Here is a 23,353-nt window from a genome sequence, read left to right as displayed (position 1 = left end):
CCTCGACCTGAATTAGGATGCCTGCAATGGACTTGGGGACTCCGCTCACTCTATCAGGAGCCCTTCTTTCCATGTGGCTGCTAGGTCTACTGGGTGGACCTTTTAAGGGGTTCATCTCTTCTGTTGCTGTGGTTTCTGTCATTTGTGGTAGAGATTAAGGAGAAGGTGGCAACCCTCTGCAGATTATGGCCCTGGGACTCTCATCCCTTTTCTATGGCAAATTGGCCATGTGAGGTGAGATTAAGTGTAGTCGCCGGCTTGGGTTGCTTTGTCCCTCTGCCCATCACCTCAGCACCTACTCGCTTCCCTCCCCCCTGTCTACCGGGGGAATTCTGGATGAGAACAAGGGGGTGGGGAAGGCCCCTACAGTTCAGCCAGTCAGTGAGAAACAAGGGATGCTGTAGAAACAAGTTGCTGGTTGGCAGATGAAGGAGTCTTTGCAGTTGGAATGACGCAATTGGTGGTGTCACTTACACAAGTGTGCAACAGTATTTTTACTTACTGATTTCTTAGAGCCTCTAAAGCAGGGATGTCAAACTCACGTCGTCACGGCAGCATCACGTGACTTTGCTAAACTGGGCGTGGGCGTGGCCAGTGCATGACACATCAGTCCTGCAGGCCCTGCTCTAAAGCATTGGCCATTTTCTCTGGGAATAAGTGCCCTCCCAAATGGAAGCGGTTTCAGGTTGGGGAAGAGCCTTCCCTGGTCCTTTCCGCATTCAAAGCTCCTTCGGGTCATCTTGACCTTTTCCAAGGTCTTGGGGAAATGGTCTTGGTCACTTTCTGTTGACCCTCAGTGGATAAGTAGGATTTTTCATTGGACTGGCCTTTGGCTAATATTTTGTTATGGCATTGGTAAATACATAACATTTTTTTCAACAGGTTTTTATTGTTGTGTTTTCTGCCTTTGGGGTTGCTTGTATTCTCCTTATGGCTGCACTGAGGTAGGTTGTAGTTTAAATGTATTTGAATGAAAGTGATAATTTTTAAGCGTCTGAGCTACACGAAACTAAAGGAGAAAAATAGAGAATTTGAATAGGAATCCTACAGAAATAAACAGATAATCTTATATTCTCAAGTTTAGCCATACATGCTTTTAACATGCGTAAAAGGCTTAGATTCTGTTTCACCGATAAAGAATATTTGCAGCTCAGGGTTGAACGGAGACTTCCTTAATCTCTCAGCCGGGTTGTTTTCTTGCAGACGTTTCATGATGTAAACTAGAAAATCTCAGGGTGGGAGTGGGGTTTGCTCTCAGTGGATGTTCTGGTGCAGGGGTGTCAAACTGCTAGTTCTTCAGGTGAAAGAAAAGGGGAGTTCCAATTACAATATTCATGTCATTCTTATGAAGCATCCTGGAGGTGGTTTGCCAACTTCTGAAAAGAGTTTTTCATGTGCTTGACTTGTCAGGCTAGTCTGTAGCCTTTCGATTTCCTGGTAGGCTCCCATCTAAGTACCAGCCAGCTCTGATCCTGCTTAGCTTTCTTTCAGAATTGGCCAGACTTGATAACCTGCTGTTGCTGAGACTGTGTTTAGCTAAATCTAGTGAACTTTTAGGGGTAGATTAGAATTAGAAGCAAGAACGATCGGTTTACATACAAGTAGTCAATTAGTAAACTTTTCAGTCCAAACCCAATTTACTTGGTTTTGATGAAAGGATGTCTGGAAATATTTTGGACTTTCTTTTTTCTTCAGAAGGAGGAAGAATTTGAACTGCCCCACCCACCAGCAGGTAAAGTCCTACAGCGCCATGTGAGAACAATTCGGGAAGTGCGCACCCTCATAACACGTGTCATCACAGATGTTTACTACAAAGATGGCACCGAAGTGGAGCGGAAGGTCGTTGAGGTAGGATGTTTCCAATAAGGCCCCAGTAAAGCTGTGGACCCCATGGTTTCTGGCATGATCTCTTCAAGGGTGATGCTCTCAGATGTCGGTTTTTTAGAGGATCCCTGGGGCAAAGGCAGTGGCAGCCATATCCAGGCCATGGGGGCTCTCAAAGGCTCTTCCATACTCTGCTCTCTTCAAAATAGGGACAGCATTTTTTGTTTGCAAAATGAATCAAGTCACATCCAGAAGGATCCAGATTCTAGGGTCTCTGAGTGAAAGTGAAGTGGTCAGAAGTAGAGGTGGTCAGGCTGGAAGGCCTGGGCAGCCCCCCTCCCTCCAATTTGCCTGAGAGCTGAAGCGAAGAGTGAGATCCCTCCCAGGTGAGGGACTTTATTGGTGTGACCCGTCAAAACCGTGCTCGACTAAGCCGCGCCCGATTAAACCGCGTCGCTGACATCATCAACAGGGCGACAACAGCCAGCGCGGAGAAAGAAGGGCGCTTTAAATAGCGCTTTGAAAGCAAGCCGATTCAACTTAAGGTAAGGGTTAGCTTTAGGGTTAGCTTTAGGGTTAGCTTTAGGGTTAGGTTAAGGGTTAGGGGTAGGTTAAAGGTTAGGTTTAGGTTTAGGGTTAGGTTAAGGGTTAGGATTAGGTTTAGGGTTAGGTTAAGGGTTAGGTTAAGGGTTAGGTTTAGGTTTAGGATTAGGTTTAGGGGGGTTAGGTTTAGGGGTTCATTTTAGGTTTAGGGTTTACAGCGTGCTTCTGTCTCCGCGCTGTTGTCGCCCTGTTGATGACGTCAGCGACGCGGTTTAGTCGGGCGCGGTTTAGTCGAGCACGGTTTTGTGGTGGAACCCTTTATTGGTGGAGTCAGTTGCCTGGCCTGATTAATCTCTTGGCAGGCTAAGGATATTTCAGTCCTCCAGAGCTCATAAAAATGTTTAGCAACAATATTCTCTGGTATATTAGGGTCCTCCCAGCCAATCCTGTGTCTTAAAGGGGGCACCCCAGATCCAGGACACAATGATAAGCCAGACTTGTAGGCTTCCTGAGCCTACTGAAGGTCCTGAGCCCGTCAGGTGGGAAGGCTGAGGCTGCGTGACCTGAGGGCCTCGTCCATCAAAGGGAGCGACATTCAGACTCAGAAGAAGGGGGGGGGGGAGGCTGAGGGAAGAAAGAAACCTAAGAGGAAACCCCAGCTCAGATCTACAATTTAAGATAGGAATGGATGCAAAATGTCTTCTTTCTCCAGGAGGTAAAATCTGTTTTGCACGCTTTTCTTTTTATCCATGGGATGAAAATGGAACTCGAGGCTGCTTTTGCTGGATTATGGTAGTATCTATTATTTAAGAAGAGATTGGATGGCCATTTGTCTGGAATGGTACAGGGTGTCCTGCTTGAGCAGGGAGTTGGACTAGAAGACCTCCAAGGTTGCTTCCAACTGTGTTAAATTCTGTTATGTCAGAAATGGAATGACAGTAAGAACGTGAGCAGTTTGTACCTTCAAAATGCCATTAAAATACTCTTCTTGAGTGCAGGAGTTCTGATAAAGGTGGATGAATGGCTGGGTGCCTGAGTGGAAGGGGCCATGAGGAGGATTGCAGTGCCCCCCTTCCCATTTGGAACCTGATCTTTTTCAGGAGCGAGAGGAACCCCATGTGGATTGCTATGAGTGTGAGGTGGATGTCTCTCCTTCCCGCACTGGGGCCTTTTCTCTGACCTCCGGAGACCTTGGGGACCTCAGCTCCTTTTCCTCCAAGGCGTCGGGACCTCAGCACACTTCCAGTGGAGGAAGCAGCGCTCTGTCTGCCACTCGCAGCCGTGTAAACTCTGTGGGCCCAAGGAGGGGCTCTGAAGACTTGGCCTTGCCCGCAGCCCGGAAGCCAAGGTGAGTGGGGGCCTTAAGAGATTACCTGCCAGTTTGCACAGAAGCCGGTTGTGCCATTCTTGGTCCTGCAAAAGTCAGTTGATGTCTTCAAAGAGAAGTTAATGTCAGTTCAGAAAACTGAGCTCTAAACCCTCAAGTGTAGTTTAACTTATTCAGGACAGATGTAGATAAACAGATATGAAGAGTCCAAATGTTTGGCAAAATATTGTGAAAGTCAATATTTTATAGAAAGTTCCTTCCAAACTCAGTAATGAAAAAGAATATGAAATGGTACTTTATTTATTCAATTTAGCCACCCATCTCAACCATTGACTTTGGACTACAACATTTTACCACCTTGTTTTGCAATACACATCTTTTATTTTTAGCCAGGGTGGGGTTTTCCAAAGGGAAAAGGAGCTGTTACGTCCATGATCCAAGTGTCATGAACCTGGGAGGCTTCCGATAGGGAAGTAGCGGCTGCCGGCAGGAGCTAAGCTGCCTCTTATCTCCCCAGCCCAAAGAAGGGGACCGGTTTCTGCCCAGCCCATCGTGACCATGGCAAGGCTGCAGCGGGGGACGAGACAGAAGACCCAGGCCCCAGCAACCAGCAGTGTAGAGGCACGCCTCTCACCCCCCGTGGGCGAGGGCGAAGGGGCCGCCCCACTTCCCGATCCACTGGAGTGAGGTAGAGCAGTGGCGATGGAAGCAAAGCTTTCTCGGCAGCGCTTTGGGCATCCTGTAACCCCTCTCGCTGTTTCTGCAGGGGCTCCATGCAGGTTGAGGCAGAACTTTCCGGTGGCGCCTCTTTGGATGGGCAGCCCAGCCTGGGTCCACATCTGGAGAGACGGGAGCGAGCTGAGCCCCCTCGGTGCCGCAGTGGCTCCCCTGAAATCCCTCTGCAGGAGCAACTGAGCGCCTCTGACGATCCCAGGCTCCCTCCCTCTGGGAGCTGCCTGGTGGGCCTCCGGGTGGTAGCCAAGTGGTCATCCAATGGCTACTTCTACTCTGGGACCATCACGCAGGATGTGGGTGGGGCCAAGTACAGGCTACTCTTTGACGATGGCTATGAATGTGACGTTCTGGCCCGAGATGTCCTCCTGTGCGACCCCCTCCCTCTGGAAACGGAGGTGACGGCGCTTTCTGAGGATGAATACTTCAGTGCAGGTAAACTGTTGGTTTGCAAGATGCCTGTCGCTCGGGGTGGTGGGACAAGGAGAGGGAGCAGGATTGGGGCCTCAGCCTGTAGCTCTACCTTTGCTGCAGGTGTGGTGAAAGGCCATCGGAAGGAGGCGGGGGAGCTATTCTACTGCATCGAGAAGGATGGACAGCAGAAGTGGTACCGGCGGACAGCAGTTATCCTATCTTTGGAGCAAGGGAACAGACTCCGGGAGCAGTTTGGGCTTGGCCCATGCCAGCCAGCCACTCCTCTGACCAGGGCAGCCGATATCAGCCTAGGTGTGACTCTGAGACAGGAGCCCCAGCTGGTGACCACATTCCTCACCCCTGGGTGGCCAGAGTGGGAGTGGCCGCAATGCAGAGGAAATCCTGGCCCTCTGCGAGCTCCACCTTTGTGGAGGGCTAGAAAGATGTGGGCTGCTCAGCTGGGGGAGGGGCTGCAGGGAGGCTGGGGCTGCCCTGTGCCGGGTGGCCTACAGAAGGTGAAGCTGACTCTGCTTTCCCTGGTGGACCCAGATAACCTGGTGGAGGGAAAGCGGAAGAGACGTAGCATTGCTTCCCCCAGCCCTTCCAGTGGCAGCACCACTCCCGTCCGCAAGAGCCCGGAGCCCCTTTCCAGCAAAAGGAAACTGGCTGCTGTCTCAGAAGAGGAACAGTCACCAGCCAAGCGGGGGCGGCGCCTGGCACTGGCAGGTGAGGCTCGCTCAGGTGATTCCAGTCTCGAGAGGCTGCTCTCCTGAGCCAATTTGGCTGTGCTCTCCCGGTTTCTTCCTCCCACACTCAAAAGGCAACCTGGGATGTCCCAGTTGGTTTCCCTCCGTCCCCACCGGCTCTTGCGTCTTTCCCTCTTGGTTATTTCTGGGAAGCTGACCCTTCTCTCTTGTCTGCAGGAGCTGCAAATGCCAGGGAGATGGCAAACCCATCAAGTAGTGGAAAGTACTCAGGCGATCACTTGGCACTTGACCACCGATGGGGTCCTTTGCCCCAGAACAAAACACTTTTTTTGGGCTACGCCTTTCTTCTCTCCATGGCAAATACAACAGAGAAGCTTTCTAGTCATCAAAAGACTGTAGTGAGCAGCGAAGAAGAAGGTGAGGCCATCTGGCTTACTTGTATCAATGTGTGTTGGTCTTTTGGAACACTCAAGTGATGTCTTTGATGGTTATGTATTGCATTAAAGTTAGACTCAATCTTGCACGAGGGAAGGGAGGTTAATAGATCAGGTATTAACTCATGGGCAGAATTAAGGAGGTGCTGATGGCTGCATGAGCCGAGGTGGCGCAGTGATTAAGGTGCAGTACTGCAGGCCACTTCAGCTGACTGTTATCTGCAGTTCAGCGGTTCCAATCTCACTGGCTCAAGGTTGACTCAGCCTTCCATCCTTCAGAGGTGGGTGAAATGAGGACCCAGACTGTGGGGGCGATATGCTGACTCTGTAAACTGCTGTCAGCACCTCTCCATTAGATAATTAGGAAAGAAGACCACGAGACTCCATGTGTAGAAATCAAGTGTACTTTTACTAATTATAAATGATTAAAGGCATAGCGAAGCGAAATCTGATTATTTAGGCGCGAAAGCGATTGATATATAGAATAGCCCATTCCCCACCCCTTGGCATCACAGTTACAGTCCAATCATAATTCTCTCAAGTGTCAGGTGTGAGATAACTTCAAAAGGCATCACGAAGATGGAATGTCGGTGCCATTAGTCCTGGCGGGAATCTCCCACGCATGCGTAGTCCGACCAGCAGCTGAACTCCAGAACCTTTCTCCAGCACAATGAGTAACCCCTCCCAAATACCATGCCCACCCTCCCCGTTTCATGGCAGCCGAAGCAACAGCAAAGCAGAGGCTGACAACCGCTTAGAGAGGGCTGAAAGCCCTATGAAGCGGTATATAAGTCTAACTGCTATTGCTATTGCATGTACAGGTCGCACTAAGTTGAAACCAAACCACCACCCTCCATCTCTGTCCCCTTGCCTGGCTTTCTTCCATCTGGAAGGTCTCAGGCTTGGTGTCCCTTTGCAAGGGCTTCCTGGGTGGGGTCCAAAAATTCCTCATTTTCCCTGGTCAGTTGGAGAAGTTCCCACCCGACCCTTCATCTCTTCCAAGGAAAATCCTCCTCCTTGCAGCATGGGCAATTCTTGTGATCTTCAAGGAGAACACCAGGTGTGGATGGAGAGAGTGGCCTTGAGGAACAGGAGGAGGAAGTGATCCTGACCGAGACAACGGTCAGATAAAAGACCCGATTCAGCCTGGGTTTGGGCCTAACTGGAACATCTTAGTGGGGGCTGGGAATGCATAGAGACTTAGAAGATTCTCTAATATAACTTTACAATTAAAGTAGCACTGATCTATATGACTTCTAGCTTAGTCAGCCTTTGAGTGCTGATATCAACCAATTCTGATTTGGGAAGAGAGGGAAACTTCTGTTCTGCCTTTTTGTTCACTTTCTTTCAAGATGATGAAAGATGATAATTCAGTGAAATTTTCCTTAGTGGAACAACGTGTGGCCAAGAGCATCTCAATCTCTTCTCAAAGGCAGGATGGGAAGATCCTTACCACAGGATGGCTCCCAAGATGGGGAAGGGAAGGAGCTGGAAGAAAAACTGGAGCTTCAGAATCTCTGGATTAAATCTCCAGGAGCGAGGGGCTTCAGAGTGACAAAAATATATTAAGAGATCATTGTTCTCCACCAACGCAAGCTCAGAATACTAGAGACATTGAAGAAATGCTTGCTGAGAATAGGATAGTAAAATAAAGCCACTTTTGTACAGGAAGGAAACTAGAGGCACTCAAGTCAGATTTCCGTCCAGTATTAAAGGACCCCCTGGTTGGTTATCCATTTTCTGCTGCTTCCCAAAACTGAGCTGCTGCATTCCCTTATAGCAACCACCGCAGTCCAATTTTGTGCCCAGAGGTGCATGTGCGCCTAAGGGAAGAAAATTATTCCCATGAATGTTATAATCTGCTCTGAGGCTTTCTCGGAGGCATGATGCAAATGTGCAATGCTGGTTTGAAGGAAAAGTAAGAACTGTCCAATTTACTTCCATGTTCCAGAATTTGTGGAGAGAGTACCTTACAACAAACCCTATACTGAGCTACAACTCCAAGCAGGAGGAGGTTTCATCCTAGAGGACTTCAATGAAAGCCAGGTCAGAGTCCGGGGCAGGGTGGTGAGCTGTGAGCCAAACCTATGGATGCAAATGTAAATCAATAAGACAAAGCCCCCCCCCCCCCCCCCAACCATTGGTTTCAGCAAATGATTCCCACCTTTCACAGCCACCAGCTTTTGTAGTGGCTTCTGTACCCTTCTTTAACTTGGCAGTTTTTGGCTTCAAGGAGTCCCTAGTATTTTGGTGATCACACATTATAATCCTGACTTTGTGACTTGGAAGGGTGGATTTTCTCTGTTTGCCCGGGGTTTTTGGTGGGAAAGCGAAGGGGTTTCCCTAGGCCTTGAGAATGTTGGGGGCGGTCGTGGCTTGTTGGCTAGAAAGCCGGTAGCCCGGGTTTGAGACCCTCGCATCCTGCAATGGGATGAGCTCCTGTCCTCACCTCAGATCCTGCCCACCTAGCAGTTCGAAAGCATGCAAATGTGAGTAAATAAATAAGCATCACTTGACATCATGGTGACCAAATGACTGCAGAAATGTCTTCCGACTGCTGGTTCAATGGCCTCAAAACAGAGATGAGCGTCGGCAACAACTAAGGGAGTAAAATCTGCAGGGCTCTTTTTTTAGCATGCTGGGGAGCTCCTGCTCCGATTCCCAGGTTGGCCCTGAGCATAATCAGCACTGTAGCTGGAGGGCCCTTTGAGAGGCCACTGAGTCTTCCAGGGCAGGTGGCTCTTCTTCACCAGCACCACCACCACCACCCCCAAAAAAAATACCCTTCCTCTCACCCAGGTTGTGTCCTGCCTTCCAGTGTTGGGTTCAGCTGCATTTTGTGCTTGTCCCAAATCTCAGTCATTCCTGATTGCAGCTGCCCTTCCTTTCCCACTTTTGGCCAGGTGGAATTGGGTGTTCAAAAGATGATTTCTCCCTGCTTCTTTCTGGCGCCTGGGCTCCTGGTTTGCTTTTTGGCTATTGAAACCTCTTGTGTTGTTTGTGCAAAGTTTAGTTATACCATGCCCCCACCCCATGCAACCTGTGTGCACCCCGCCCTCGTGCATGCGTGCATAATCCCCACTCATGCATGCATGATCCTGGCGCTTGCACACAAGACCCCTGCACATGCACCATGCCCATTTTTGGCTTCCATTTTGGGGCTGGAAGGCCCCCAGCAACCTGGAAGCCAAAATGGGGTGCAGGGGCGCTGTGTGAGGCCCCAAAATGTAATGTGTCCCCCAACGCATGTGCCCTCCTATACCTTTGTGTGGGCGTCCCTCGTGGCAGACCCAAATACCGGCTGGCTGGCGGGAGGCACGCACACCCGTGCAGTGGAGGTGGGCTGGGGCAATGGCTGGCGTGCCCGCAGAGGGTTCTGCGTGCCACAGGTTTGCCATCATGGATGTATACTATGTTAGAGCAATAAGGCAAAGGGATTCTGGGGAACAAACCATTTGGGGGGGGGAGGCTCAGGAGGCCCTCCCTCACTTTCTGGCTATAAAGGAGACTTGCAAGAGTCAGTTAACAGAGCCTTCCAAATAAAGAACCAGCAGCTCCTCCGTTCAGATTCCTATCTGCTCAACCTGGGGATGCTGATATCTTGATTAACACGAGTGAGATCAGCAGCGGTGGCGGCCTTAACTGATCTTTCCCTAGTAGCCTCTCTTCACCGCATTGATCAAGATCTTTTTCACACCATCTTAGCCATAAAACCAAAAGGCAAGCGGCAAAACATTGTGACGTGCAGACCACAATTCCTGCTGGGAAATAATCTTGGCAGGAAACCGGAGTCTTGTCCTGTATGATCTTGACTTGTCTCCTGAATTGCAGGCCTGGCAAAATATCCAGGGAAATATGCTGAAGGAAGAAAATAATCCCAGGACAGAAGCTGTTTATTCAGTGATGAAAGGGAAGCTGGGCAGAACCCAAGCTGGGATGAGCTATTTTGGGGACTTGTATTCATCTTCCAGAGCATAGAGCTGATAAAAAGGACTTGTAAAGCCTAACCATTAAAAATAAAGATACAAGAAATTGCCACTGTAAAAAGAAGAGTGTTTCCCTCTTTCCCACAAAGTAGCTGATGTGAACGAGGGGAAAGTCCTCTCCATTTTTCATTTTTTATGTACCCTTAAAATTACTCAGTTAATTTGATGCATATACCCAATATTCAGTGCATTTTTGTGCATTCATGACAAGCTGTATTATATTTTGAGTGGGATTAAAAAATGCACATGGAAGAAACATCAGTAATAATTTGTAGCACCTTAATCCAGTTGTTTCATTAAGGTTCCATAAATAAAACCAAGTGCAACCGAATAAAGGGCCCAGAGCCAGCACAAGCCAAGTTATAAGTGATTTATCTCAGATCACAGGTAATGAATGAATGCAGCACTCTTTTCTCTCTGCTCCTGTTCAGGTGGGAGTGAAATGTCAAACCACCTTTATGGAGCAGTCCGGCATCTATCAAACAGGACTTGACTGGTAGCTTCGTTGACAAGTTTGAAAGCTGGCTGGGCTCACTTCTCTTCCCAAGCGTGGTTGGGATACAACCTTCCTGGCTTCCAAAACAGTGAATGCCAGACCAGCAAGTTGTAAGCCGCCCTGAGTCCCCTCAGGGAAAAGGGCGGCCTATAAATAAACTTACAAATTACTGGTTTCAGGAAGAAAGGAATGGGGGACAGTGCCGGTCATCAGAAAGTCTTTGATTAACAGTAATTGGGGCCGGAATTTCCATTGCTAAGCAATCTATCCATGACTAGGCCCCTTAGCAATGGCGGTTCTGGTGCTTACAGTTGCCCTCATTAAGCAATTAGTGCCACCAAGGGTAATGCCAGGCAGGCACCATTTGTGCTTCTTGTTGACTTTGCCAGCTGAAAGCCATCCTGTGACTGCAGGACACTGCAATGATGTCATTGTGGGGGCTCATCACAACAGGAACTTTTGAGGAAGGGTCTTGAGCACCCCTCATTCAGTGCTATCGAAGGGTCGTGTAAAAATTGGGTTCTTGTTGGGGCTATGTGGATGCTGCATGTGAGTGGGAGGAAATGCAGGCAGTCATGACTCCTCTGTCTGGCAAGGAGGGCTTTGCTGTGGGACCAAGATTATGTCTTCTCCAACAGGGCAATTTGCAATTAAGGCAGGCCCAGTTTCCTCCTTTCCCTCCTTCTAACCTGCTTGCCTGGATGAGCCTGGAGGTCTAATAGGCAAATGAAGGTCCCACCTTTGTTTTTTCCACTTGCAATCTCTGAGGCGACCTCCGTTGGCTGTATCTGCCATAGGAGGATTGGCACAAATGTGACCCCCCCCCCCTCTTGATCCAGTGCAGCGCAGCCTATGAGTGCCTCCTGATAGCAGACCAGCACTGCCGCACCCGGAAGTATTTCCTGTGCCTTGCCCGGGGAATACCCTGTGTCTCTCACATGTGGGTCCATGACAGTTGCCTCGCCAACCAGACTCAGAATTACAAGAACTACTTGTTGCCGGCTGGCTACAGCCTGGAGGAAGAGCGGCTGCTGGAGTGGTGAGTAGCCAGCTGTGGGCCTTGTGGTGCTCAGGCATTGGGAGAACCAGCCAACTTCAGCACCCACCAGTGTGTGTGTTGGAGGGGGCCACATGACACATTGCTATCACAGCACAGCAGGAACATCTCTGGTGTTTAGTGCTGCTCACGGATGCATCGTTGCTTTTACTTCTAGGCATCCGCGGACAAATCCCTTCCAGAAGCTGAGGGTGCTCCTGGTGTCTGACGAATCACAAAACTTCCTGGAACTTTGGTCAGAGATTCTGATGATGGGAGCAGCAGCTTCAGTTAAGCAGCAGGAATCCTCAACGTGGAAGAACGGTACAGGCAGCTGCCAGCTTCCCCCATAGTTGAAAACATATTTTGCCTCTGCGTAAGGAAGGGCTTGGTGTTAAAAAAGTAGCCGCCCTCTTTTCTATTCTTAAAGGATCCTTAGGATCCTTTGAGAAACTGGATGAGTCTCCCTCAATATCACTGTTTCATTGAAAAGTGTTAAGTGTGGGATATGCAATACTGGAAACTGACAGCCATTGTTTCCTGTTCATACAGATGTGAGTTTGGGTGTGTTTGATGTGGTGGTGACAGACGCTTCCTGCCCAGCTGCCATGGTGCCCTGTGCCAAAGCATTACAGCTGCCAGTAGTAACCCAGGAGTGGGTGATCCAGAGCCTCATTGCTGGAGAGAGAGCTGATTTTAAATATCTGAAGTATCAACATGATTATGTTCCCTGTTAAAGCTCCCTTTTTGTTTTGTGGTGATTTTCATTCTCTAAACTTTAAACTTTTTTGTGTCATTTGACTTATGCATGGCTTGTATATAGTTTTAATGTGAACTTTTATGACAAAATAAATGGTGGTTTCTTATCTTGGCCATTATTATACTGTTACTTGCACGATGGAAGGATTCATCATCAATTACTGCCAGCCAGCCAGCCATACTGGCTGAGGAATTCTGGGAGTTGAAGTCCACAAGTCTTAAAGTTGCCAAGTTTGGAGACTCCTGCTACAAATGAATTTGTGATCACAATGCAAGAAGCTATATTGTGTAGGATACTTAGTGCGGCTGCTCTCACTTTACAAAGTGGGGCTGGAAAATCCCAAGCTTAGATCCCCCTTCCTCTCTTTCTTGCAACAAAACTTCCACACAAACCTGCTGAGTTCCAGGTGTCCAGGAAGAAGAAATTCCCTTAAGAGCAATAAAAACCGATCTAAATAAATATACTTAGAAAAAACTGATTTGAACAGCCGCAAACACAAGATGGGAGCAAGATAGCTACCAAAAGTTTGATTTTCTTTCTAGAACTTGTGAAACAAGAATAATTAAAAGTGCTTCTAGAATCTTTTCCATGCAAAGTTACGAGATAAATGTAGATTAGAAAATCAGGCTGGGAGGAGAGACGTTTCCTATCTCTGGGACATTTGCCCCCTATTCCCAGGCTTTTTCCTTCTTGAAAAAAACGGATTGCATAAAAATACAATAGCTGTTATCTTCTTTTCCATTAAGGGCTCCAGCAGCTTTGTTAGGAAATGAAATGCCAAGTCGCTCCTCTTATGTTTTGGGAGCAATTTCCAGCAAAAGAGGCAGCAAATGTAGATAGTGTTGTTCAAACTGTGTCTTCAGCAGAGTTTCCCCTCTGATCAAGAGAAGCAAACAAAAACAGCCTGAGCAACTGAAATCTTCAAGACCAGGTTGCTTTTCACATACTACTCCATCTTGAGAAATGGATCAAATTTTTTTAGACAGTTAATAGTATTGCAACCTTTATAGTCATCAACTGATTTTCGCTTAGAAATGGGGAAGGGGACCACTTCAAAAGGCTCTGCAGTCACAGCAAAAAGGGGCGACTCATTTGGGAGCCTGAAGCAAGCAGCGTTGCTTCTCCCTTTGCTTCCAAAGAGCCCGAAAGCTATTTAATACACAAAACTCCACTTGCAATGCTGTTGGCAGCCCTGCAAGAAACAAGCCTCCGCTGTCCTCCACCAGTGGCTGGAATGTTGCTGCCAGGACACTTCTTGAAAACCGTGGGCTAATCATTCCAGCCCCACACTGTAGGGAAAGAGAAAGGATTCAAAGGAAGACATGGGAGGAAGCAAACATTTTCTAATACATGGACAGATTACAACAGACGCAAGGAGCATGATCTGACTAATCACAAAAAACCAGGGAGGCAGAGGGTAGCTGCTATTCTGCAGTTTCCCCCATGTGTGACAGGGAAGCAAGGAAAAGGGAGTGGACAGCATGCCTGTTGCCCAGGCCACATAGCCTGGAGGAGATCTAGATGCAGAGATTGGAGGGGAAGCCCTCCAATCTCTGGCCTTTGGCCAGGTGTCCCACACTGATTCTGTTGGAAGGGGGATAGAGGAGCCTCCTCTGCTTTGGGGTGCTGAGCCTTTACCTGCCCAAAGTGCCTCCAGCGTGAGTGTAGTACTTGTTGTAGTCCAGGCGTAACAGCAGTTGTGCCAAGTCAGAATTTATCTGGTGGTTGTGAACGCTGGAAAGAATCTTGAAGAGAAGGGAGGACTGGCAGCTGAAGCCCTGCAAAGGGAAACCCAGGCATCAGAGCAGCCTTCTAGAGCCAATCTGCTCTCACAGGATGCCCTTAGGGAGCCCAATTTCAGACAGGAAAAGAATGGCACTGCCATGCCCAAGGTGGAAAAACATTAAAGTGTGTTTAAAAAGTATAAAAAAGGGTTGTGCAGCTGCTTCTGGAGCAGTGGCTTGGCCCTCACTATTTCCACATCCAGGAATGAAACTGGAGAGAAAACATGGATGGGGACAGAGGCATTAATGGACCTCTCAACTGTGATGGAGGAGCTATCTACACCAAGTCTTCAAGACAAAGTAGCTAATTTCGGCAAAGAAAAAGGTTAAAGCACAAAAGGACAAAGTTGGGTTCACCAGGAAAACTACAATCACATGAAAACGATAGTACTCCCTCTTTGAGTACTATGGTTTTACATATCAGGACAAAGTAAAAATCATCTGGTCCTTAGCAGTTCTTAAAAGTAGGTAAATACAACCTCAGAGAACATGATATATTACACCATGTCATCATTTATTTTACAAAAAGAAAGCCAAAATGTTTTGGCTTTTTTTCACAGCCATGTATGAAAAAAATCCAAGTATACATAAGAAGGTGCTGCTAATCAAGTGCCCTTGATCAATTGATCATTAGCAAGTGTGATTCCCTCTATAAAAGCCTTAGGAGTTTTAGGAGTTTGCTGATCTCCAGAAGAGTAACATCAAAAGGTGCAATTGTGCTGTGAGGAAACTAACCCCAGATGCTTCTCCTGTGTGCTGCTCCGGTAATCCAATCATGGGTTAACTTAGCCCTTTAGCCTTGAGACTGAGTATGTAAATTTCTAAACCACGCCTCCTCTGGCTGGACTTCCTTTCTTCAGTTTTTCTTTACTCAGTCCAAGCCTACGAGACGTATTTCAATTCTCTCTTGACTAATTGACAAACTTCTCAGGATTATTGGATTAGTATTTGTTCCTTTTCTGTGGATTTCTTTCTATTATGAGGTAAGGCGGCAGTTTCTGCCAGCCCGATTCCTCATCATTGCTGCTTCCCCTTTAAGGGATATCTGGTTTGCAGCTGGAGCGTAAAACGATCTTGCCGGCTTTGTAAACGGCCTTATTGTCTGTCCTCCCTTTATTTCGGCGCGTTGGGACGGTGAGTCTCCCAGAGCTGCTATTCTCGTGCCGGATAGCACCCGCCTGCGGGCGTGGTCGGATCCGAAGCTGTGGCCGGACGGGGCTATTTCCCCCTCTCTCTCCGCCTACCTTCCTCGTCCTCTCGCTGGAGCGGCTACAGGAGGGTTGCATGGATCGGCTGCTGGGTTTCTCCCTGCCGTTTGCATTTAAATTTCGCGCCTTTGATGCCGATCGCCATATTTGGGAGTGATTTCACGCATGCGTGTTGCTACCCGGGGATGAGAAGGCAGATTTTGTTCGCGCGCTGGAGTCTGCGCACTTCTACCGCCCCTCCCTTTTCCCTCACTCGGGCTGCTGATTCAGGGAGGAGGTCGCTTGTCTCTGTCTCTGCTTTCACGTGGCGTTCTTGGCGAGTGGTGCACAATTGGATTCCTTTGTTTTCAGTGCTTGAGCTCTTTCAAATCTCATATCATGGCTGATCAATCAGTAGTTAAAGGTACTGTAGAGCCAATTTCTGAGCCCCGTTCCCCTGGCGAGGGGGGGGCTAGCCCTAGGCCCGGCAGGGCCGCAACCAGGGCCTCTAGTAGTAGGCCTCGAGCCTCATCCGCTGCCCGGGATAAGTCGCATAAGCGCAAAGACAAGGCCAAGGTTCCCCCAAAAGCATCTGGGGCCCCCATTTGTCCACCTCCAGTTCTGACTCAGCAAAATATCTCTCCGGTGTGTGTTAATGAGCAAGGTTGGTCTCCTGATATTCAGCTCCCCCAGGCCCCTCTTCCTGAGGCGGGGGTTTTTGGGCCTAGATCCCCACCAATTATTTCTGAAGCTAGTGGGGCCTCTCTTCGTTCGCCCCCACGCGCTGGGCCTTCTGCCACATTCACCCCCACAGCTGCAGGCCTCAGGCCTATGGAGGGCCAGGATTTGGGCCTTCCCTCTGATTTATACCTCATGATTTCCGAGGCCATTTCTAGAGGGGTGGATGCAGAGTTAATGCGTAGATCCCAGGCACCCAGACCCACTGCGGCCCACTCAGGCCTGGCTCCCCAGGCATTGCAAGGGGATTCTTCCATTCTACAAACGGATCCTCCTTCGCCTTTACCCTCCGTGTTTAGTGCAGAATCTGCCTTAGTGGAGGAAGGTGAAATCTTGGATAGGGAATTTTCCGATGACGAAGGCCTCCCTAGAGATCAGCCTACTGCCCCTGGACTATTCAGGCATGCTCTTTTCAAATCCTTGCTGTATAAGGCCAAGACTACCACCCACATGGGGGAGGCGGCTTCCAAGGAAAGTGCTGCTGTAGGTCTGGATGCCACTGAGCGTCTCTTTGCTGAGCAGGTGGCTTTGCAGGATGTTATCCCATCTCCCAAGCTCTTTCTTGATTTGATCCAGAAACAGTGGGATCAGCCAACTGCGGTTAACCCTCCTGGGTCAGGGGATAGGAAGTTATACACCTCTTCTCCAGAATTGGAAGGTCTCCTTCAGTTTCCCACTGTGGACGCCCCCATTGCTGCTCTTGCTTCGCCGGCATTAATTCCTTCTGAGATTTCAGAAGGATTAAAGGCTGAGGCCCGCAAGGCCGAGACGGTCATCCGCAAGACTCATCAGGCTGCAGCTTGGGCCTTACGCTCAGCTACTGCAGCTTCCTTTTTTTAATAGAACTTCCTTAGTTTGGCTTAGGCAACTGCAGGATAGACTGGACCCGGAGGAGATGCGCCTTCATCAGGATATCACCAAACTGATGGCGGCCTTGGAATTTTCTGCGGATGCCACCCTTAGCGCGGCAAAGTTTGCATCCCGGGCCTTAGTTTCTAATGTGGCTTCTCGTCGCTTGCTATGGCTTCGTCATTGGCAGGCTGATATTAAGTCCAAGTGGCGCCTAGCGTCCACGCCCTTCAAGGGCGGAGCCTTGTTTGGTTCAGTGTTGGATCCCATTCTCATTGAGACATGGGATAAGCGTAAAGTCCTTCCCTCTACCAGTGCTCGTATTAACAGAAGGCAGCAGCCTTACAATCGACGGCAGCCCTTTCAATCCGGGGACTCGGGGTTCGCTCCCGCTCCCTATGTCCCAAACTACACCAGGGGGTTTTCCCAGGCACAGGATCGTGGCCAGGACCGCGCTGGAACCAGAGATAGGGGTCGCCAGCAGGGTCAGACGCAGCCCCAGAATAGGAGGTCTTTCCGGGGAGCAAGCAACCGATCCTTTTGAAGGTACCGGTGACTCGCAGGGGATAGGGCCCATAGGGGGGCGTCTTCTGGCCTTCGCTCATCAGTGGGCGGAGCTCACATCAGACGCCTGGGCCCTTCAGGTTGTGAGCTTGGGACTCACTCTAGAATTTCTATCCATCCCCCCGAGAAGGTTCATCAGGTGCCCCGTGCCCAGATGCCCAGCAAAGCGGCGTCTTATGGACGCCGAGATACACCATCTTCTCACCATCAGGGCCATAGAACAAGTACCCAAAGGGCAGGAAGGCCTGGGTTTTATTCCATCTTGTTCCTAATACCAAAGAACTCCGGGGGATGGAGGGCAATCCTAGATTTGAAACGGCTCAATCATTATATCAAATACCAAAAATTCAAAATGCAGTCTCTCAAGAGCATATTGGCTTCTATCCGCCAAGGCGACATGATGACTTCAATAGACATCAAAGAATCGTACCTTCATGTGCCCATTCATCCGGCGCATCGGAAGTTCCTGCGGTTTCACTTCAACGACCGCCACTTTCAATACCGGGCCTTGCCATTTGGCCTCTCATCGGCCCCGCGCACGTTCACCAAGCTCTTGGCCATGCTAGCAGCCTCCCTTCGCTCGATTCCAATACACATCAATTGTTATTTAGACGACATGTTGGTGCTGTCGCCCTCTCGAGACCAGGCCCTGCTAGACCTGCAGGTCACGATGGACTCACTGCGCAATCATGGTTTTGTCCTCAACCTGCCCAAGAGCCACTTGCGCCCGACCACGTCCCTGCTTCATCTGGGGACCACCATCAACTCTGTGACGTGCGAAGTTTTCCTGTCCCCGGAGAGGAGGCAGAGCATTCACCACCTGGCGCATCATGTGCTGTCTCAGAGGCGGGTACCGCTGGTGACATTGTCCAAGCTGCATCGGAGTGGTTCCCTGGGCCAGGTTCCATGCGCGTCCGCTCCAGTGGTTTCTCCTGCCCTTCCAGAGAGCGCATACCAGTCATTCCCAAACCAAGGTGCGGCTTTCGAGCAAAGCCCAACGGTCTCTGCGTTGGTGGATGTCCTCCAGGATTCTCCGAGGATGCCCGTTCAAAGAACCGGACCGCATTCAGGTCACGACGGACGCCTGCCTGTTTGGTTGGGGAGCCCACGCCCTGGACAGGGTGGCTCAGGGACGCTGGTCGGATCAGGAGCTGACGAACAGTATAAACTGGCTAGAGCTACGAGCCATCCGTCTAGCCCTCCTGGAGTTTCGGGACATTGTTTCTCACAACCATGTGTTGGTCTTGACCGACAATGTGGCCTCCAAGGCTCACATCAACCGCCAAGGGGGCACCCAGTCCAGAGCTCTGATGCTGGAAGCGGAAAAGTTATTCCATTGGGCAGAGTCCAGACTCTCATCGATTCGGGCGGAACACATCTCGGGCGCGGCCAACACACAAGCGGATTGGCTGAGCAGGGCAACTGTGGATCAAGGGGAGTGGCAACTCCACCCCATTCTCTTCCAAGAGCTCTCTCGCCGCTTCGGCCAACCCGAGGTGGATCTGTTTGCACACCCGCACAACCCGCAACTTCCCCGCTTTTACTCCAGATACCAGACCCCGGGGGCGGAGGGGGTAGATGCTCTGCACAGTCCGTGGCCGGCCGGCCTTCTTTATGCCTTTCCTCCTCTCCCGATCCTTCCGTCGGTCATTCAGAAGATCTTGACAGAACAGGCGGAAGTGCTGCTGGTCGCCCCGATGTGGTCCAGACGACCCTGGTATGCAGTCCTCGTCCATCTGTCCGTTTCGCGTCCGTGGAGGATTCCGGACGATCGGATTCAGCTCAACCAGGGGGCTCTCGTACATCCGAACCCCCAACTGCTACAGTTAGCTGTGTGGCACGTGAGCAGGCTATTCTAGCGGCCCTTCACTAGTCCGATGAAGTCATCGCCACCATTCAAGCGGCCCGTCGCCCGTCGACTACCCGTATTTACGAGGCCACTTGGCAAGCCTTCTGTCGGTGGTGCCGGCGCACTGGGGTCGACCCCATCAAGGCCTCGGTGCCTCAAGTTTTGGACTTTTTGCAATCCGGTCTCAACAAAGGCCTGGCACCAAACACACTTCACCGGCAGGTCACAGCCTTGTCTACTGTGATTGGGGGAGGTCAAGGCCGCTCCTTATCTCAGCACTCGCGGGTCCGAACCTTCTTGAAGGGTGCTTCCAACTTACGACCGCCAACCGTACACCGTTATCCCACGTGGGACTTGACCTTGGTTCTCAGAGCTCTTATAGCGCCCTCACCCTTTATTCGACACTACAAGATTGATGTCTATGCCTCAGCTGAGGCATCCTTCGGGCGGAGAGTGTTGCAAAGGGTCCTTCCTTCTGCGGAGGAGCCTGACCAGCCTAGTTCCCGCCCTGGGAATTAATTGCTTTGGCATATCCCATGATTGGATTCCCGGAGCAGCACACAGGAGAATGACCGTTGTCTTACCTGAACGGTCCTTCTATGGGTGCTGCGAAGGGAATCCAAACCCGCCCGCAGTTTCGGCTGGCCAGGGCTCCACCTTGATTGTGACTCTGTGACTATCTTATCTCTGACTGGACTTGACTGTTTTTAGTACCAGGATTGCCTGCGGCTTCATTGACATTGACATACTTATTCTCGGTGGACTTCCTGCGAAAACTGAAGAAAGGAAGGAAGTCCAGCCAGAGGAGGCGTGGTTTAGAAATTTACATACTCAGTCTCAAGGCTAAAGGGCTAAGTTAACCCATGATTGGATTCCCTTCGCAGCACCCATAGAAGGACCGTTCAGGTAAGACAACGGTCAATCTCTGAACTGGCCACTGGTGCAGGCATAGTGCTATCTCTGCACTTGAAGGCAAAGGGCTAAGAGGCAGCAGCTCAGCTCCTGCCAATCAAGGTGCCTGGGGAAGTGACAAAACAGTGCAGCTCAAGCAACCGCCTGAGGAGCAAGGAGGTGCAGCTTCATCGGCACAGATTTATTAAGGAACCAGCCATCTGGGTGAATGAAGCTTGATTGACTCTGGTCTACAATTTCCTCCCCATACAAATAATTATTGACCCTTTGGCCCACCCCTTAAAGCTGCTGATGGTACCTTCAGCTCCAGCTGGGATGTTGGTCCCTCGTACCAAGGCTACCATGCTTAGCCAGATCTGATGCAACAGAAGGGCACTTGAGGGGGCTTTCTTCACACATGGACCTCGCTGTGGTAGAGGTTTTCCCAAACAGCTATTCTTCCAAAGCATTTCTTGTCTGACATGCACAGGAGTTTAATTCCATGCTTTTGGAACACTCTATAGTTGCATCAAGATAAAGAGCAAGTAACGGACTGCCTAAGGACATCTCTTTGCTGTTAGTCAAGAGCACAGGTTATCTGTTGCTTCCAGAAGTGTGGAACAGCATCTCAGGATGATTAGGCTCATTAATAATCCTATGAGTGAATGACCCTTTCCATCCTTTCTCTACTGACCTGGGCTTTGCAATACAGCAGTCCTTGACTTATGATAGCAACGGGTTAGAATTTCCATCACTAAGTGAAGCGGTTGTAAAATGTGGTAGCAATCCTTGCAGTCCTGGTTGCTGTTGTCAACTGAATCCCACTGTTGTTAGCTAAGGCAATTTCCTGCTAGCTGCCCACAACCAAAATCAGTGGGGAAGCCAGCAGGAAGTAGCAACTCGCAGGCCTACAGGCCTGTAAGTGGCTATTGCTGAATGAAGGAAGGGTTGGGGATGTTGCAAGGGGTTTCATGAAAGGTGTGAGGAGGGTGCTAGGAGGTGGGTGAGTGGCCACCATGGTGTGAGCTGGGGGAGGGTGCGTAGGCCAGGAAGGCTAACTCCAGCAACATTCAACCTTCCCCCCAGGCTTCCCTGTGGAATTTCTATAGAAAAGCTGCAAACAGCAGCTCATGGGGCACGGCAATTAGTTGTAAGTGTGAAAAAGTTGCCAAGCACCCAGATTCAGATTATGGGATTGCTGGGATGGTGGAGCTTCAAGGGTGGTCACTGTCTGGATGGTTGTAGGTCAAGGGCTACCTGTAGCTGTAAGCAGGGAGTGCTCCCAAACCAGACTGTCCTCCCGCTTGATCTGAAGTCCGTGGGCCCGGTTTCTAAGGGAGAGCTGGGTCTCCCAGCCCTGGGCTGGAAACAGGAGGGGAGCAGAGGATTTTCATCCTCACCGAATCTGCCGATGGCTGCACCAGGGCTGATCAATTCCACCGACCCATCCCTTGTGTAGGAGAGCTGGATTGGGCCACTCTCTGACAAGCTCCCTTGGTGCCTCAGGAAAGACTCACCTGAAAAGGGGATCTTTTACCAGGGGGGGAGGGGCATGGAGTTAGCCTTAAATGGGGAGGTGGGCTGAGCAAGGACCACCCTCTTTTCAAAATGAAAAATGTCTCTAAAGAGCATGTGTGCAAATCGACTGTTGACTTACCTGAACGGTCCTTCTATGTGTGCTGCAAGGGGAATCTAAGCATGGGTTAACTTTGTCCATTAGCCTAGAGACTGAGTTATGTAAATGTTGACCACGCCTCCTCTGACTGGATGGGTCAGTTTTGTACGAAGTCAGCCGGTTAATGATGTGTAGCAATGTCAATGATGGCCATAGCCAAAAGAAGTCTTAACAGTCACGTCCAGAGTAAAGTCAAGTCAGGAAACAGATAAGGATCAGTCATCGAGTCAGAGTCATGAGATAGCCCTGGCCAGCCGAAACTGCAGGCAGGTTTGGATTCCCCTCGCAGCACACATAGAAGGACCATTCAGGTAAGTCAACGGTCATTCTCCTGTGTGCTGCTTGTGGAATCCAAGCATGGGACATGCCAAAGCAATTAAGTGTCAGGGCAGGAGCTAGGCTGGTCAGGGTGCCCCGGAGAAGAAATCACCCTTTGCAACACTTGCCGCCCAAAAGAAGCCTCAGCCGAGGCAAACACGTCAACCTTGTAATGTCGAATAAATGGTGATGGCGACGACCAAGTAGTCGCCCTGCAAATTTCTTCCACTGAGGCTTGCGTAGCCCAGGCTGCTGTGGTAGCTGCATTTCTGGTAGAATGAGGAGTAATGCGCCTGGGAACCGGTCGATATTGGCTGTCATAAGCAAGAGCAATGCACGCCTTTAACCATCGGCTGATGGTATGGGAAGACACCTTTTGCCCCATGGATGATGGTTGAAAGGATACAAAAAGTGCTTCCGACCGTCTGAAGATCCCAGTACACTTCACATAGCGTCGAAGAGTCCTGTGCACATCCAGGTGGTGCCACTGGCGTTCCTGCGGATGGGAAGGGCGGGGGCAGAAATCCGGAAGGATGAGCTCCTGAGCCCTGTGGAACAACGTGTTGATTTTTGGTAGGAAGGCCGGGTCCAAATGAAGGACGACTCTGTTGGGATAGAATATGCAGAGGTCTGGCCGAACTGAAAGCGCTGCCAATTCAGACACCCTCCTGGCCGATGTAATAGCCACCAAAAACACAGTCTTAAGAGTCAGCAACCGAAGGCTGATGGAAGTAATAGGCTCGAATGGAGAGGCCATAAGAGCCCTGAGCACCAATGTCAAGTCCCAAGTAGGGTAATGGTGTACAGTCTGAGATTAACTGCACCTTTTAAAAAGGATTTAACCCGTGAATGTTGAGACAATGAACGGCCCTGGCCGCCCCCAATTACAGTGGCTAAAGCCGTGACCTGCCTGCGAAGCATGTTGGGTGCTAAACCCTTGTCAATTCCCGTTTGCAAAAAGTCCAAGACTTGGGGCACCGCAGCCTTGAGAGGGTCAACCACCACCTGCAGAAGGCCTGCCAAGTGGCCTCGTCTATACGAGTAGTAGATGGACCATAAGCCGCTTGAATAGTGTCAATGACCTTACTTGAGTAGTGCAGTCCGGTTAGAATAGCCCGCTCACGTGCCACACGGCTAACTGTAGCAGCTGGGGGTTCGGGTGGACGAGAGCTCCCTGGTTGAGCTGGATCTGGTCGTCCGGAATCCTCCATGGACGTGAGATCGACAGGTGCACGAGGT

General features: G+C 50.1%; 3 protein-coding genes across 5 annotated transcripts in view; 2 read left to right on the top strand and 1 right to left on the bottom strand.

Moving 5' to 3' along the window:
- TP53BP1 (tumor protein p53 binding protein 1) overlaps positions 1-12,365 on the top strand; it is a 39,900-nt gene extending 27,535 nt beyond the window's left edge. The window contains exons 13-23 of one of the 2 annotated variants that reach the window (XM_087704446.1): positions 1,696-1,848; positions 3,468-3,715; positions 4,212-4,382; positions 4,461-4,861; positions 4,961-5,152; positions 5,390-5,566; positions 5,764-5,964; positions 7,933-8,027; positions 11,303-11,502; positions 11,678-11,823; positions 12,052-12,365. In XM_087704446.1, the coding sequence (XP_087560572.1) occupies positions 1,696-1,848; positions 3,468-3,715; positions 4,212-4,382; positions 4,461-4,861; positions 4,961-5,152; positions 5,390-5,566; positions 5,764-5,964; positions 7,933-8,027; positions 11,303-11,502; positions 11,678-11,823; positions 12,052-12,236 (2,169 nt within the window). In that variant the 3' untranslated portion in view covers positions 12,237-12,365. The remainder of the gene's footprint in view (positions 1-1,695; positions 1,849-3,467; positions 3,716-4,211; positions 4,383-4,460; positions 4,862-4,960; positions 5,153-5,389; positions 5,567-5,763; positions 5,965-7,932; positions 8,028-11,302; positions 11,503-11,677; positions 11,824-12,051) is intronic. The other variant, XM_087704447.1, reaches the window with a different exon arrangement.
- Positions 12,366-13,249: 884 nt separating this feature from the next.
- The window catches only part of TUBGCP4 (tubulin gamma complex component 4), a 36,014-nt gene continuing 25,910 nt past the window's right edge, over positions 13,250-23,353 (bottom strand). The window contains exons 17-18 of one of the 2 annotated variants that reach the window (XM_087704448.1): positions 13,898-14,037; positions 13,250-13,548 (exon numbers count right to left, since the gene is read on the bottom strand). In XM_087704448.1, the coding sequence (XP_087560574.1) occupies positions 13,533-13,548; positions 13,898-14,037 (156 nt within the window). In that variant the 3' untranslated portion in view covers positions 13,250-13,532. Of the gene's footprint in view, positions 13,549-13,893; positions 14,038-23,353 lie in introns of those variants that run through there. The other variant, XM_087704449.1, reaches the window with a different exon arrangement.
- LOC148048501 (lamina-associated polypeptide 2-like) lies at positions 16,104-17,361 on the top strand. Its single transcript, XM_087703880.1, is given in 2 exon segments — positions 16,104-16,799; positions 16,801-17,361. Coding segments are annotated over 2 exon segments (1,257 nt in total).

Source organism: Thamnophis sirtalis, unplaced genomic scaffold (genome assembly GCF_051295495.1).
Source record: "Thamnophis sirtalis isolate CommonGarterSnake01/CBP01778 unplaced genomic scaffold, rThaSir2_p1.2 scaffold_2, whole genome shotgun sequence".
Lineage (NCBI taxonomy): Eukaryota > Metazoa > Chordata > Lepidosauria > Squamata > Natricidae > Thamnophis > Thamnophis sirtalis.
This window is presented reverse-complemented; position numbering and strand designations above follow the sequence as displayed.